Source organism: Camponotus vicinus, unplaced genomic scaffold (assembly GCF_025532165.1).
Source record: "Camponotus vicinus isolate PSW18456_S1 unplaced genomic scaffold, iyCamVici1.0 SCAF_10, whole genome shotgun sequence".
Taxonomy (NCBI): Eukaryota; Metazoa; Arthropoda; class Insecta; order Hymenoptera; family Formicidae; genus Camponotus; species Camponotus vicinus.
Genome location: NW_028141946.1, coordinates 14,174,708 through 14,192,118, shown reverse-complemented (window position 1 = coordinate 14,192,118; position 17,411 = coordinate 14,174,708). Strand labels below are relative to the sequence as shown.

General features: G+C 44.3%; 3 protein-coding genes across 3 annotated transcripts; 1 reads left to right on the top strand and 2 right to left on the bottom strand.

Annotated features, from left to right (window-relative positions):
• Positions 1 to 1,568: 1,568 nt before the first annotated feature.
• On the bottom strand, positions 1,569 to 4,018 carry LOC145960109 (uncharacterized). Its single transcript, XM_083079380.1, has 2 exons — positions 2,601 to 4,018; positions 1,569 to 2,529 (listed from the first exon to the last, which is right to left on the bottom strand). Exons 1-2 carry the CDS (start codon positions 4,016 to 4,018, stop codon positions 1,569 to 1,571), a joined length of 2,379 nt encoding a protein of 792 aa, XP_082935506.1.
• Positions 4,019 to 4,117: 99 nt separating this feature from the next.
• Positions 4,118 to 6,442, bottom strand: LOC145960108 (uncharacterized). The gene has a single exon (XM_083079379.1). The coding sequence runs from the start codon at positions 6,440 to 6,442 to the stop codon at positions 4,118 to 4,120; it is 2,325 nt and encodes a 774-aa protein (XP_082935505.1).
• A 6,245-nt stretch (positions 6,443 to 12,687) lies between these two features.
• On the top strand, positions 12,688 to 13,535 carry LOC145960107 (uncharacterized). The gene is made up of 2 exons (XM_083079378.1): positions 12,688 to 12,707; positions 12,965 to 13,535. Exons 1-2 carry the CDS (start codon positions 12,688 to 12,690, stop codon positions 13,533 to 13,535), a joined length of 591 nt encoding a protein of 196 aa, XP_082935504.1.
• Positions 13,536 to 17,411: the final 3,876 nt, after the last annotated feature.

Genomic DNA, 17,411 nt, shown 5'->3' with positions numbered 1-17,411 from the left:
TTTTTAGATATTTAGCCGTTCCGGAACTTTTGCCCTACTCTGTATGTATGTATGTGTGTGTATGTATATATATATGTATATATATATATGTATATATAAATTTTTATTAAATATATTATAAATATATTATAAATTTTTATTAAACACTTCTTTTTAAGATAAATATACTTAATAATAATTTTTTAAATATTACTTAATAATAAAGTTTTGTAAAGATGATAATTTGCCTGTAAAAAAGAACTAAAGAAATTAAGCAAATAATTTGGTTGCGTTAATTTTAATGAATTTTTGAATTTTGTTTTCTCTATGATAAATATGGTTAGTATAAGTAAAATAATATACCGCCAACCAAAATGTGTGTACTAAATATTTTGGTGGCAGTCAAAAAAATAATTTTTTCAGTGCAATATTTGCAATGGGACCAATATCTATAACTGTCATACTGCATATACGAGAATTCTGATTGACGCATCGAGCTGGAAACGCATTTGAATTTGTGGTTTTTGCATGAGCAATGCAAAAATTCCATGTTATGTCCTCAGGATTTCCGATTCTCGTTTATTACACGGAAAATTTTAATTTTAACATCAATTATTTGTAGATATAACTATAAATTTTAGGAATTTTTAGGAATTTTTAGAAATTTTAAGGAAAAGTTGTTGTGTTTGAGAGAGCGCGAGAATAGACCGGGAAGTGAGCGCGGCACGAAAGAAAGAGAACGATAAGTCCCGATATATATATAGGTCTATGTACAAAGTCTTTATTCTACTTCACCAATACAAAATATGTTTAATATATTTACAGTCTTAATATATTTACAGTCTTTTTAATTAAACGAAGAAATAACGAGCGTAAAAACTCGAGCCGAATTTTCGAACCCGCAAGCGACGGAAAGAATCGATAGAATCCGCGAGCAACGGAAAGCACTTTTATTATCTGAGAGCGAAATGAGCGCGTCGGAGACTTTTTGACAAAAGGCGCAGTGCTCCGCGATCGCATCACTTTATACTCAAGCCCTTCTCGAAAGATCCCGATTTTTCGTGAACTCGACAGTTACCGAGACAACGTTTAAATTGAACGATCTAACGGGTTATTTGTTGTTGTTAGATCTTTCGAGAAGGGCGAGCGCTGTTTTGAATTGTCGCTAACAAAGCGATATTTCGTTACCGGCTGCCAGGGGCGCCGAATGAACGGTCGGGCCCTCGACTCTCTTTTTGGTCGAATGTAATTATTCGAGCCTTGACTTTTTAAAGTTCGACTAGTTTCGAACATCCCGCCCGCCTTGCCCGATGCTTCGGGCGAAAAGATGCGAAAAACGGCCGGAATCTCGGCGGTTTCTACTAAATGCTTTACGAAGCCCCTCTCCCGTACCGTTGAAATTTACATGAATGGCGTAATTCGAGTCCGTAGTTTTTTTTTAAAGTGAATGCGAGTGAAGTGCGTGAGCAAGAGAACAACACGGATTAGCGAAATAGTTATCTACAAGTGAAGACAGGTAATTATTAACAAAATGATTATAACTGGACTTCTATACAATGATTATTCACAAAATCCCCCCCCCTTTTTTTTTACAGAGGAGGGTCTTTCGCCGACTCGTCGCCTTTCGGCAAGAGGACGAGCTTCGTAATCGGGCGAGTCAGCTCCGACTTGGCCGTCCGGACCGACACGACGCGGATCTGTCCATCCTCGCCCGGATGGGCACGCACGATGCGCGCTAAAGGCCATCGCGTCGGTGGTGTGGCCTCATTACGTATGAGGCATAAGCGGCCGATCTGGAATTCGTCGTCCTTGTTCCACCACTTAGGATGATGGATGAGTCCGTGGAGGTATTCCTTGGCCCATCGATCCCAGAAGTGGTCTCGCATCTGCTGGATGAGGCGCCAACGGGTGAGGCGATTCGCTGGTTGATTCGCCAGTAACGGTTCCGGGATGGCTGTCAGTGCGGAACCCACGAGGAAGTGTCCCGGCGTAAGAGCAGCAGTGTCGTCCGGATCATCCGAAAGTGCCTGTAACGGACGAGAATTTAGACACGCCTCGATCTGTGCGAGCAGAGTGCTCATCTCCTCGTAGGTCAGCGTGGCGTCGCCCAGCACCCGACGCAGGTGATGTTTCACTGACATAACGGCTGCCTCCCATATACCGCCGAAATGAGGAGCCGACGGCGGGTTAAATTTCCATTGGATGTGCTCCTCGGAGAGCCGTTGCTCGATCGTGCGTCGCGCTGGATTGCTGGCGGCAAAAAGAGATCGGAGCTGCGCGTCGGCCCCGACAAAGTTGGTCCCACAGTCGCTGCGGAGGGTGCTGCACAATCCACGCCGGGAGGTGAACCGTCGCAGCGCTGCTAGGAAGGCGTCCGCGGTGTAGTCGGAGACCACCTCCAAGTGCACCGCTCGCGTGGACAGGCAGACGAATATGGCTATAAAGGCTTTGTAAGCCCGATGACCCCGGCCTTTGGTGGTCCGCAGCAGGACGGGACCGGCGTAGTCCACCCCGGTGTGACGAAAGGGCCGGGCTGGCGTTACTCGCTCTCTAGGAAGTGCCCAGGTCTGCCCATGAGTTGCTGTGGAGTCGCCGCCCGCCATCGCGTGCACGTCACGCACTGGTGAATCCGCTGCTTTACCACGGCGTGGCCGCGGGGAATCCAATATTGTTGGCGTAGCAGTCCCAAGGTCAGCTGGACTCCGCCATGCAGCGAGCGAAGGTGGCAAGCGTCCACAACGAGTCGAGTGAAGTGCGACTCGTTAGGCAGGATGATTGGATGTCGCTCATCGTACGCCAGGAGCGCGTGCTTCAGGCGCCCGCCTACACGGAGAAGACCTTGAGGATCTAAAAAAGGAGTAAGACGATTGAGCTGACTTGATTTAGACAGATTTCGACCTTGTCGCAAGGCAATTAAATCTGCTTTGAATTTTTCAGCCTGAATTTGTCGGATCCATTGCAGTCGGGCGTCGTCGAGTTCGGCCGTGGAAAGGGACTCTCCGAGGACAGAATCCGGTTCGGCGGTTGGTGAACCTTTGCTCTTCCGTCGATGGAGCCAGCGTCTATACCACGCCGTCACGCGTAACAGTCGGCTGAAGGATGAGAACCGCAGCAACTCGTCCGGCTCCTTTGAAGTGGCTCCGGTTGCGTGGACCTTAGTTCTTTTCTCGGGTAACGTTTCCTCGTCAAGCAGAATCCTTGTCTTTGGCCAGTCAAGAGCGTCCATCGTGAGCCACGAGGGACCTTGCCACCAGAGTTCGTGTCCGACGAGCTCGCGGGGTGACAAACCGCGAGAAGCGCAATCCGCTGGGTTTTCACGCCCGGGAACATGGTGCCATAGCGCGTCCGGAGTGGTCGTCTGGATCTCGGACACCCTGTTTGCCACGTAGGTCTGCCATCGAGAAGGATGTCCTCTTATCCATCCAAGAGCCACCGTGGAGTCCGACCAAAGATGCGTGGGGGCCTTTGAAAGGTCAAGCACTGATCGGAGATGAGAAACGAGCCGCACAAGGAGTGTGGCCGCACAAAGTTCGAGGCGAGGCAACGACACTTGTTTCAGCGGAGCAACCTTTGTTTTGGCAGCCAGCAAGGCAGTGGTCCATGCTTCGTCCTGGTTTAACCGCAGGTAAACTACGGCGGCGTAGGCGCTCTCGGAGGCATCAGCAAACCCGTGCACTTCGATCTTGGTGGTTGATGAGTACTGGCCGACCCACCGGGGAACTCGTATCTGTTCAAGCAGCGGGAGCTCCGCTTGATAATTGAGCCATCTCCTAGCGAGGGCATCGCCGAGAGGATCGTCCCATCCGAGACCTTGAAGCCAGATTTGTTGTAAGGAGATTTTGGCGCTCACTACGGTGGGAGCTAGCCACCCGAGAGGATCGAAAAGACGAGACATCAGAGAAAGAGCCGTGCGTTTCGTGATCTGAGTCACCGTGATATGACGCGTCGAAAATGAGAAGCAGTCCGCGGCAGGATGCCATTGGAGGCCGAGCATCGCGTGGGTCTCGTGCGACTGCCATTCGCGAATCTCCTTTTGCATCCGATGCTCAGCAGGAATATTAGCCAAGAGGGCCAGGTCGTTTGACGACCACTTTCGCAGTGGAAAGCCGCCCGCCAAGCAGAGGTCCTTTAGCTGCCGCTACATTGCCAACGCTTCCTCGATGGTGTCCGCGCCAGTGAGCACGTCGTCCATATAGACATCGTAGCGGGTGACAGCAACTTCATAAGGATATCTCTCCTCTTCATCATCCGCGAGTTGTCGGAGCGTACGCATAGCCAAGAATGGCGCACAGGCAAGTCCGTAGGTCACCGTGTTGAGCTGGTATTCTTGGATTTCGTTGGTCTCGTCGTAACGCCACAAAACTCTTTGCAGGTCTCGATCGTCGGGGTGGACGAGTATCTGGCGATACATTTTTTCTACGTCCGTCGCTAGGACGTAGCGATGACGTCTCCACCGTAGCAAGATATCCGCAAGTTGTGGCAGCAAGTTCGGTCCTACAAGGAGGCTCTGGTTTAGAGAAGCCCCTGACGGCACGTGTGAAGAACCGTTGAACACTACGCGGAGCTTCGTTGAGGAGCTGGCCTCGCGCATAACGCCGTGATGAGGTAGGTGACTGACCCTGTTTGAAGCCGCAGGGCCCGCTAGGCTCATGTGACCTAAGTCTTCGTATTGCCTCATGAAGTCCTTGTACATCTGTTGCAGGCGGGGCTCTCGGGTGAACCTCTGCTCCATACTTGAAAAGACCCGAAGAGCTGAGCGGCGCGTGGCAGCAAGATTCGGCAGTGGCTCGACTGCCGGAAGACGGACCATATAGCGACCATCGAGCGTGCGAGAATGAGTTTGACGGAAGAAATCTTCGCACTTCTGGTCCTCAGGATTTGGAGACGATTCTCGGACAGGAAGTTCCTCCTGTTGCCAGAATTGCCGGACGAGCGCAGGCAGGTCCTCCTCGGTGCGGCAGACGTGAGTGAGGGCGTGGCGAGGAGCGGCTGGCGAGCCAACGATACCGGAAAGAATCCATCCCAGTGAAGTTCTCTGAGCCACGGGTTCATTTTGTTTACCCTTACGGAGCCCTTCCTGCAAGATAGCCGCATACACGTCCGCGCCCAGCAGGATATCCACAGGGTCAGCTGTCAGGAAGTCCGGGTCAGCCAGCTCCAATCCGCTGAGATGAGTCCACGAGCGTGAGTCGGCCTTGATTCCACCGTCGTAGATAGTGAGGCGGGGGAACACTAGTGCTAAAACCGTCATCGTGGATCCGCCTCCTAGAGGAGATAGCCTCAGGGCCACCTTTCCGCGGGCGCAGCCGGTGTGTTTCCCGCCGACGCCGAACACTGCTACGGATGTTGGTGTACGGGCAAGTCGCAAGCGTTGCACCAACGCTTCGGAGACCAGCGAGGATTCGGAGCCCTGGTCCACCAGGGCTCGAGCGACGTGCGTGACTCCGAATCGGTCCTTAACGCGAACGCGTGCCGTCGCGAGTAGGACGGCGATGGGAGTCTCCGGCGAATAACGCGAGGTGTGCGCTGTTTTCGCGACCGCGAACTCCTTACACGCGTCGTGCAGTGTCGTATGATGCCTCTCTCCACATGCGGAGCACGACTTTTTCGAAGCGCACTCGTCAGTCTTGTGCTTGCCCAGGCAGTTGAGGCACAAGTTGGCGGCCTCGATGAGCTGCTTCTTTTCGGCGGCGGTCTTCAACTTATATCCGTCGCAGAACATTATATAATGGTCCTGCTGGCAAACGGAGCACCGACCGCGCTTGCCTTCTGATTTTCGAGCATGTTGCACGCGCGCTGCTCGGTTTGATTTTGGAGAAGCGGACTCCGTCGCGACCTTGGAAGGTTGAAGAGCCTCGAGAGTTTGTAGCCTTTCGTCAAGGAACGCTCTCAACGTGGCATACGACGGCGGCTCCGTCATGCCTTTGACGGAATGCTCCCATTCCCGCCGCGACCGAGGATCAAGACGTTCTACTACGGAGTAGACGAAAAGGTTTTCGCTGCTCGTGATCGGTCGGCCAATGCTTTCGAGCGAACTGACCGTATTAATAACTCCGTGTAATAGCTTGCGCAAATCAGAAGCAGACTCATCCTTTAGTGCCGGAAGAGACGAGAAGCGAGCAAGATAGGAACGAACCAGGAGACGTTGGTTCTCGTAGTGGCGGGTAAGCTCCGTCCACGCTCGTATAAAGGTCACTGGCAGATCTCCAATTAATAAAGCTGCTTCTCCTTTCAGACACGTCCTCAGGTAATGCAGCTTTTCTACCTGGGAGATAGCGGTGTCCTGGCCGATGATGGAGTCGAAGAGGTCCCGGAAGGAGGGCCAGTCCTGGTAGAACCCAGAAAACGGTGGCAGCTGTATTCGTGGAAGAGTAGTGCGAGGAGCCTGAGATGACGGCTCTCGCGCCTTCGTAGCAGCTTCCTTTTCCTCGGTCTTGAGGCTACGTAGAAGGTCTAGCAGCATACCTTTATTACTGAGGTAGGCCTCCTCAGCCAGAGCAGGTATGTCGAGCCTTAAGTATTCCGAATCTGCGATTTGGTCTAAGTAGTTCAGGAGTTCGTCGTTGTGTGTGTGTCGAATTTGGACCAATACTTTTCCAAGGACTGCAAGCGCGCCTCCACGGCGCCCACCGTGATTTTGGCAGCGCCCAGCTCCAACAGATTATCATGAGTGCGGGCGATTTTGCCGTAGAGATCTGTTGCGGCGGTAATTAGTAATTCTGCTTTACGACTCATGATTCCTCTCTTCTTTGGCAGACACTGTCCGGAATAGCACGGAAGGTCACTGAAAGGGCACGGTCACTCACTTCACTGCACGGCACCGGACAAGCAATCCGGCTCGAAGGACCAGCAAATGTTTGAGAGAGCACGAGAATAGACCGGGAAGTGAGCGCGGCACGAAAGAAAGAGAACGATAAGTCCCGATATATATATAGGTCTATGTCTATATAGGTAAAGTCTTTATTCTACTTCACCAATACAAAATATGTTTAATATATTTACAGTCTTAATATATTTACAGTCTTTTTAATTAAACGAAGAAATAACGAGCGTAAAAACTCGAGCCGAATTTTCGAACCCGCAAGCGGAAGAATCGATAGAACGAACGGAAAGAATCGATAGAATCTGTGAGCAACGAAAAGCACTTTTATTATCTGAGAACGAAATGAGCGCGTCGGAGACTTTTTGACAAAAGGCGCAGTGCTCCGCGATCGCGTCGCTTTATACTCAAGCCCTTCTCGAAAGATCCCGATTTTTCGTGAACTCGACAGTTACCGAGACAACGTTTAAATTGAACGATTTAACGGGTTATTTGTTGTTGTTAGATCTTTCGAGAAGGGCGAGCGCTGTTTTGAATTGTCGCTAACAAAGCGATATTTCGTTACCGGCTGCCAGGGACGCCGAATGAACGGTCGGGCCCTCGACTCTCTTTTTGGTCGAATGCAATTATTCGAGCCTTGACTTTTTAAAGTTCGACTAGTTTCGAACATGTTGCCTATGTCTGACATGTTTTAGACCTATGAACCACTAAGTGATCGCATCTATAATGGGCGATTCATCTTCAATATCTGACGTAACAAATATATATGTGAGAAGCATAAATTATGTAATATGAATAAAATTCGTCATATATTATATTGAGAATCTGCAATCTCTAAATTGAACAAATTATTGCCGATCGCGATGTATAATGTGCTATATCTTTCCGCGTTAAAGTCTTAAATGAAAATTGTTTGTAGATAAATATTGCGTCTAAACACAACTACCTTAAATTACAATAAAGATGAAGTAAAAATTATTGGTAATTATGCATAAAAAGGGCCCACCTTCGCATAAATGTGTTATTGACGTATGTTGTGAAGATGTTATTCCTGATTAACATTCTGAAGGTTTTAGTCGGCAGTCGTTCTTTATTCAAAAGTTATTAACAAATAAATGTGAGAAATATTGACATAAAGATTCTACTTTATTTGTTCACCGATTTGCTTTATTTTTAAATATGTTATAGGGGAGATCTTCCCGAGTAATTTTGTATATATATATATATATATATATATATATATATATATATATAAGAGTCGGACTCAAATAGTTTTGGAGATATAGGCTGAAAAAGGATAAAAATAAATACAAAAATAAGGTAAACCTTCGGAAAACCCACCTATATGAAATAATGGGTAAGAATACCCAATTCCTACATATTTTTACCTCCTGAACACGAATATGAAACTTAAAAATGGCGGTCGAACTCGCAACTTGAAGAAAAACGCAAAAAAGGTAAATTAAAGGTAAATAAAAAAGAGGTAAACAATTTAAATTTATATATGAATTAAATCACATTGTCCTTATGTATCCAAGAGTTGTGCGAATTGTCAAATCCCAGCCATTTCACGTACACCTCGTCACCCCTCCTGCGCAGTACTTTCTCCACGAGATACACGTCCGGATAATTCGCGCGATGCAACTCGTGCTCGTAGAACGCTCCGGCGATAGATTTTTTGCGATAATCCTCAAGTAGATAGCTTACGAGATTAGTATGCTGCACTTTTACAATTTTAAACACCTCGGTTGTCCAATTTGGCGTGTAACCTTTCTCGAAAAGTGCCTTGTACTTACTAACGCGTACCGAGTCACCTACTTTGAATTTCGCCGGACCCGCGATATTTACACGGTTGTACACCGTAGTCAAGAGTCTTTCAGCGATTGCGGGGGTAACGTCGACGGGTCGCATACCGATCGTTCGATGCTTGCGCGCGTTGTAATCCGATACGAGTCGCGGCAACGCGTTGATCCACTTGTAAGATCCGTTTAGCGTAAACATCTTCCACATTTCGTTTTTCAGCGTGCGATTGAATCGCTCAACGATCGATGCCTTCAATACCGAATATGTAGAATAGTGATTGATGTCATATTTCGTTATAAAATTCCTTCCCTTTATCGGTCTGTATGTTTCTCGGACACCTCTTGCTACCTCGAATTATCTCGGCGATAGCGTCAGCTGTCTCGCTTCCGCCTTTACTCTTGAGTGGTACGGCCCACGCGTGCTTGCTCAACGCATCGATGACAGTGAGTATGTAGTGGCAACCTCTGTTGAAACGAGAGTACGGACGCATCTCGACGATGTCAGCTTGCCATAGGTCATCGTATCCCCGCACTATGACGTGTCTTCGGGGAAAATTTTTTCTCGCCGGTGCGTGCAGTTCGTTCACCAACTGCTGTTTCTCTAAACTATGTTGTTTCTTCGCTTCCTCGGTTATTCCCGATCGCCGATCCATCGTTGTTTCGATTCGTCGATCAAATGATATGTGTCCCGAGTATCACCGTACGTTTTATCATTCGTTGGCGTTCGATAGTCGTTCGATAGACGTTCCTGGCCCGTTCGTAGCCGTTCGTAGCCGTTCGTTGGCGTTCGATAGACGTTCGATAGACGTTCCTGGCCCGTTCGTAGCCGTTCGTTGACATTCGATAGTCGTTCGATAGACGTTCCTGACCCGTTCGTAGCCGTTCGTTGGCGTTCGATAGACGTTCCTGGCCCGTTCGTTGGCGTTCGTTGACGTTCGATAGACGTTCCTTACACGTTTGATAGTCGTTTCTGAGCCGTTCACTGCTGTTCTTGAACCGTTTGTTGCCGTGATTGACCCTGTTGGTAGTCGCTTCTAAGTAGTCCGTAGCCTCGTTCACAATCGTTTCTGACCCGTTCGTAGCCGTTCCAGAGTTGTATGCCGCCTCGTATGTAGCCGTTCCTGACGTGTTCATAGTCTTGTTCGCAGCCGTTCCTGAGGTGTTCGTAACCTCGTTCGCAGCTGTTCTTGAATTGTTCGTAGCCTCGTTCGCGGCCGTTTCCTCTTCGATCACTGCCACTCATTGTAGTTTGATAACCGTTCGATAACCGTTTGTAGTCGTTCGATAACCCTTTGTAGATGTTCAGTAATTGTACAATAGCCGCTCCTAAGCCGTTCACTACAGCTCATTACAGGTTGATAGCCGTTTCTGAATTAGTGTTAATCGCACGCCGAAGCTCGTTTGTCGCAGTCTGCAAAGCTCGCATATCCTTCTCGAACGCAGTCAGCTTCTCGTCTGATTCTTTCTGTTGATTCTTCAACGTTTTAATGCATTGTTCCACGTACAGTTTGTTGACTGCATCGGTATCAGCCTCAGGTTGCGCTACACGGCGAATCTTGCGCGACCTCGCGTCATAGTCCGTAGCGACGTGACACAGAGCGTTTTGACGTAAGTAACTCGTCACCAATTTACCCCAATGATCGCTTGTGTCGATCGCAATAGTTCTCCGTTCGAATAATCCAAATTTGTTGATAGGCATTTTTTTTCGATGCGAATGACATCGATCGACTGATTAGTTTTGTCGAGACACCGTTTAATTTATAATAAGGCCGACTTCGCGAAGTTCCTCTATAATCGACAGGATCTCATTGTCGTGAGCGTTGTGGCCAGCTTAACGCGAAGCGTCGAGCAATCGTAGGCGATCCACTAGCTCGTTGGGGTCGTCCCAGTGCACGTAATCGATCTTATTGTCGGTTAGCGTCATCGCGCGAAGCATGAATATTCTCGTTCCGGATTTATTCTTTTTCGATTCGATCGACATCAGCGGTGCGATTATTTGTTTATACTTGTATCCCTGGTTGCTATTTAATCGACCTTGCGCATCATATTTGCGTTTATGCGCACTCGTCGCCATTAATATGCTCTTATATTTTTGCATATCATCCTCAGTGTATATGACGTCATCGGGAATTCTCTTGAAGATCAACTCGTATAATCCAGGTGTACCAATGTACCTCACTTTGTCTATGATTATAGAGTCATCTTTATCAATGTCGAATCGTTTGTCACCGAGACGCATTTCATTCTCGTTGAAATAGACACCGTACACGTGATCGATCTCGTTTTTTTCGTCGCCACTAAGGAGAGCGCTCATGTACTTTTGTCCCAGTGGCCCCAAGTGCTCTCGTAATACTTCTTGACCTTCCGACGTTTGTAACATGTTTCGAACAGATGTTTCGAGCGGGTTGCCCGTGGTTTCGAAAACATTTTCGATTGCGAGTGATTCTTGACCGCGATATCGTCGTCGATCTTACCGGTCTTCAAAGCGCGATGTTTCTTGCGGATCGATTCGCTCGTTTTCTCAATCTCCCTCGCAATCTTTTCACGCTCGCGAATATTATCGCTTCCAGCCATGTCGACAGAGTGTCGAGCGTTTCACTCCTCTCGACGGAATGTCGGCAGCGACTAATCGTTTTGCGGTATCGCGAACACGTTAAATCCTTTTCTGTACCGCCCATTCGTAAGCGAGCTGTCCTTGTCTATCACTAGGAATCCATACTTTTGCTGCCAACAAGTACAACATATTCACTGAAATCCTCGTACAACATGTCGGTATTCACGTGATCGTTGTACACGTGTTTCAAGTTGGTACCGTCCTGTTTAAACAAGATCAGCAGGTTCGCGTTGTCACGTATAAGATGTTTTGGTATTCTCGCGTACGTCTGACAGAGATAGAAGCAGTCGACGTTCGAGTGACGACCCATTGAGAAGTACTCTCTTATCGTATCTTGCTTGTCGCACGCCACGTCATCGAAGACGAAAATCGAGTTTGGACGTGCCTCGCTCGGTGAAATGACGTCACTGTTATTGGAGAACGTAAAGTAGCCGATTTCGTCGATCGGCGTCAACAAATTCTCCAGATATCGATATTTCGGCTGTTGCAGCGACTTCGAGTACACGTACACGTTCTCGAAACGTACACCGTGTGGACTTTCCAGTAAACTTATCAGAACGTTGGTTTTACCGCAATTCGAGGGGCCGCAAACGATCGCGCGTATAGTAGTCGGTAGCATCGTACCGTGTCTGCGCATCTCCGCGTTGTCCCCCATTGATCGTAATCTGTCATCGCAATTTGTCACGCATATCGTCATAGGTTGTTGTATAAACCGCATGTTTTCTCTTTCGAATCAATTTTGCGAATGATCACGAGGGGGGGAGACCTATTTATAGAGGTGTCTCGACTCGAAACCGCTCAAAAATGTTTCTCCTTCTGTCGGATAAAAGAGACATTTTCCGGCTTACCGCTGAACAACTGCAGTATATCCCAAAGATTGTTTTACTGCAAAATTTTGGTAATTACGTGGAACGATTGTGGAACAAGCTTCCAGAATATATAAAGGCTGATTCGGAGGTTCAACAATATCGTTCGTGCATGCGACATTACAATCAGCCGTGGCAGCGAACGCACATCGACGGTCCGCCACCGTTAATAAAAGATTGCGACGAATGTCAGCGAAAATAGGTAGCGGTCTCTTAAATCGTGCGATAAACGCGCTTCCGATCGAATTCCATATTCCCGGCTATCAGTTTTGCGGTCCAGGCACGCGGTTGCTGAAGCGATTAGCCAGAGGCGATCGAGGTATCAATCCATTGGACGCGGCGTGTCGTGAACACGATATAGCATATTCTCGGAGCAACGATCTCACCGAGAGACACGCAGCGGATAGGATACTCGCCGAGAAAGCGCAAAATCGCATCGGTGCGAGAGATTCGACTCTCGGTGAGAGAGCCGCCGCCACAGCTGTCTGGGCAGCGATGAAAGCCAAGACGAAGCTCGGTATGGGTCTGAAGAGGACGAAGATGAAGAAAAAAACGGTGAAGAAACGTTAGAAGCATTGATCCCCCACCACATTATACTTTTGGAAGATGAGTGTCACGTATACTCGGTTAATTCCTGTACGATCAGTGTCGCGTTAACCGCTCGTGGTTCACTTTTCATAACCCAGAGAAATGTACTACGTCGAAAGAAGCAGCAGCAGCAGCGGCGTCGGAAGACGCGTGAATAATTACGTGCCGAGTCGTGATAAAACTCCATCGTTTGAGAACAAATGTGACGAGTAAGTTTCGTTTAACATTTTTCTATTTTTCTATTTTTACAAATTGTATTATTATTACTATTATTTAATTTTAATTTTTCCCGTAGCATTTCGTTGGAGCGTCGTGCGGTTCGTATACTAAGTAGACGATACGCATTGACAGCTACGGAATTCAAATTCCTCGAAATTGGTATCAACGTGAGTCCACCGAGTTACGTGGAGATTGCCATAGGAGATCATCGGGGAAAGGAACTGATATTATCTCTCGAAACGTGGAAGGGACTCTACGAGCAACGTCGCAATATTCAAAATTTCCTTCGGAACGACTCTAAAGATGACTACAATTTTATAAGCGTTGGACCGCTAACAGTGAGAGTTCATACGATTCACGACGTTAAACTCATAAGTCTCGAATCTTCAAACGTATGCATGATGATGATCGAATCGACGTTACATCGTATGTTCGATCTCGATCAATGCATAGATGTAACTTTTGATCGATTGGATAAAATTATCGAAACAGTTGACGTCAAGTTTACGCAATTCTCCAATATCGCGTCCACTGTAATAAATCCGAAAGAAGTATCAAATGTAATACGCGTGAGTGACGCTTTCAACAAGCATCAACTCGTCGATTGCGAGCTGGCAGCTTTAGTTTTTAGTCCACATAGTACGTAAAAAAATATGTAAAACAAGAATAAAGAGTTTTAAGTTTACTAAATCATGGCGTAATTCCTTCGCACATATTTCCATCCTTTGCGCTATCTCTCTCGCGCTAGTTATAAGTCTTTATCGTTCTCTCTTTCGTACGCGATCATCTCGCGCTATCGTTCCCGCTCTCTCGCACGCGATCATTTCGCGCTATCGTTCCCTCTCTCTCGCACGCGTTCTCTTCGCGCTATCGTTCCCTCTCTCTTGCACGCGTTGTCTTTCAAAGGAATGCAACTGTTTATATTGTTTATAAACCGAACATCGGCATATGTAATACTGTTTATATCGTTTATCAACCGGGTAGGTAATATAATATTGTTTATACTTGCGATAAAACATCCAACACGCGCCGAAACAAGCGTACCCCGCAGCCCCCGCGCCGCCGAAATCCCCTCCGTCCTGCGTGACGTCAATCCCCCGCGCCGCGGTTCCCCTCGCCCCTCACCCCCCCTGAGAGGACCTGGATTAGAGAACCGACCCTATATACCTACTATTAAAAGCTGCTATACCAGTTAGTGCAGTTACTGCCGTGTCCTTTCCCATATACTTTTTGATCCAAAATCTAATAGTTTTTATCAAGAAACTCTTTCCAGTACCACCCTCATCGCTTACATAAAGTCTAAGAATTTCACTATTTTCATCAGATATACCACTAGTAATTGTATCAAAGATTCGTTTTTGATCAGTATTTAATTGCATTATCATTTCTTCGACGTTAACTTCATCAAATTTATTGCCAATATCTTTAAAGTCTTTCATAGTTCCTTCGACTTCGACAGGAACACATTCTAATGCATTATCAAGACATTTGTTTTCATCTTCATCTTTTGTAATTTCTGATATTTTTTTTTCAATTAATTCTTGGATATTATCCATACCTTGCTGAATGTCGGTTATTCTTTCATGATATTGAAGAGCATCTTTCAATTTAAATTGTATTAAAGAAAATGCTTCTGCATAACTATCATATTTATTCTTTAATTCACTAATATCTCTCCAAGACTGAAATAATAACAATAATGAAAAATAATAACGTTCTGGTTGAGTATGAACATTGCATTTGTAATGATTGATAAGATATCCACGTTTACGTTTCGTTAAATATAGAGATTCACCAAGCATGTAATACTTTCTTGTCTTAAAAATTGGTTTAATTTTCGTAATATCATACCATTTTGCATAATCATATAAATTAGTAGATTCTAATTCTTTAGGTCTGTTTGGATAATATGTATCAATTAAAGAAGGGTAAAAAATATCCACAGATTCAGAATCTAACATTTTAATCTCTTTGTGAGATTTAAGTTTTCTACTCCTAATCATATTTACATCTAACAATCTTATAGTCGTTTCCTTGTCAGTACCATATAATGATATTCCTAACAAAGTATCAGCAGCTCCAAGAGTTCCACATTCTCTATGATTCAACATATGCATTCCAATATTCCAAAGACAATTTCTTAACGATTTTGTTGAATTTATCTTTTCAAATGTGTTTTCTGCGTTATTACTCTTCTCTGCTTTAGAAACATATTTCGTAGTATACCAAGTCAATAACGTAGATTTTTCACCTACAAACTGAATATCCATGTTTCCTTCCCAAGCAGCAAGAATAGCTGGATTATAATCATTAATATTAATTTCCTCTTTAGATCGTAGCAAATCGTACAGTCTGCTTTTTGTTTTCAATCTTTTTCTATCCGCTATTGAAACAACAACGTCTCTAAGTTTCAAAGTGTCTGTTACGAGTCGTGAAAAGCCAAATCTGCATACTTTCGAAAAACCTATTTTAGTTTTTTTGGTACGCAAACAGTAATTATTATGTTTATGTCGTTGATGTGTATTTACACGTCGATATAATTCAGGTGATAACTCTTCATTTGGCATTCTACAAGTGACATATTTTAAGATAAAAGATGAAATATCCTCATTAGATGATGTACCAATTATCGAGGCATCTTTTATCCAAATTAACAAATGAAAATGTTGCATACCTCTACCTTGATATTCACGGCGCCAAAAGTAATGAGTGACCTCTCCGATTGGATTATCAGGTGAACAAATAAAATCAAGCATAGCTTTAAATTTATTATCCACGAATCTCGAAGTTGATACAGGATCAAGAGCAATAAGCTTGTTTGCAGATTTTTGATTGGCAATTGGTTCATTTATTTCTCGAAGATATTCTATCAAATCTGTCCATAACCACTCACATGGACTGAGGGTAAGAAACCAAGTAGCAGGTCCATAATTACATATCATGCAATGCAAATTACTTCTAGGTATTTTCCAATATTGTTCTGTATTCCGTAACTTGGAAAATATAGTATTTAAGTTAGACTCAAGCTGCTGATTAGATAATTGCTCCAAATAAGAAGCAGCTGTGTATCTTTCACGAGGATTGGTAACATTCATTTTATGAAATATTCCACTATTTAATTGTCGCATATTATTATCATGTAATAAATAGAAAAGATATTGTATGTTTAATCTAAATTGTGAGTGTTGCGACATAAGTCTCATTTTAATATATTCGAAATCAGTTATTCGGACATTTCTGTCTTCATGCTGTCCATTGACACCATATGGATATAAATCAGGGAAACATTTTATATCCAAATCTTTAGTACGATTATCCAATGGAACGTCTTGAATTTTTATCATTTGATAAAGCATAGTTGCAGATTCATTTATTCTTTTTTCATACATCGGATATATTGTAAATTGTTCATAATATTGATTTGTTTGCGACATTTGAGTTAATAAAAATGCCTTATATTCTTTCTTAGAAGTGTTATTTTTTTCATTTTCTTCATTATCTTTCTCCAAATTTTTGTCATAAGGTTCCGAATCATGCTCTTGAAACTCTACGCTTTGTAATTCGGAATGCAACAAATTCTCAGGAGATGTTGGTAGCATAATATCTGAATATATAGGATTATTTTGTTTTAACCATATTAAGGCAGTCCACACTTTTTTTACATCGACTAATTTTTCCCAAATTATATTTGCTTTAGTTGGAATACCACGAACTAATATATGCAGTTCATGATTTAGATTAATAGGTCCAGTCGAAGGACAAATCTTTTTTAAAGTTTCATTTAACGGCAACGGCAAATGGAATGTTCTGCCTTTCACTTTTAAAATCATTTCTTTATGCGGTAGATTTTTATTCATTACCATATGTGCTCTTTGCACAATTTGGAATGCTTTCGCTCGTTGTATAAGAATTCGTTCGTATTCATTTAATATTGTTATTTCTTTTGGTACTGGTAGAATTTTGAGTTTATTGGTTCTACATGTTGGCGGCAGTTTGTTCTTTTTGAAATATTGATCACAAAATTTGCAAATAACACAATTTTTATTTATTTCTAATCTTACATCATTAATAAAATTATTTCAAACTGTTTTACCATTTTTCTTATCAATTTTTATCATGAGAATATCTCTTTTGAAACAATATTTTGCACAAGAAATACAGGCATATTTTGGAACATCTGGAACATCTAGTGATCGTTTTGTAAATGCTTTAAAAGCTAAGTAATATTGAGACTGAATTTCATCCTCATTTAAATTAATTTCCGTAGTCACCTGTGTAAAAGTTTTTGCTTTTTGTTGAGCCTCACTTACAATATCTTGAAGTGTATTTATATCAACATCATTTAATGCTTTATGTAATTTATTTAGTTTTTTATTAAGATTGATTAAATTATATATTAATCTTTTTAATATATCGTATCATCGGATAATGAGGAGATACTATCTCAATAGGTAAAAACCGTGATCTACATACTTTATAGTCAATATAACAGATATGAGAATGACCTAATTTGTCTTGATTTA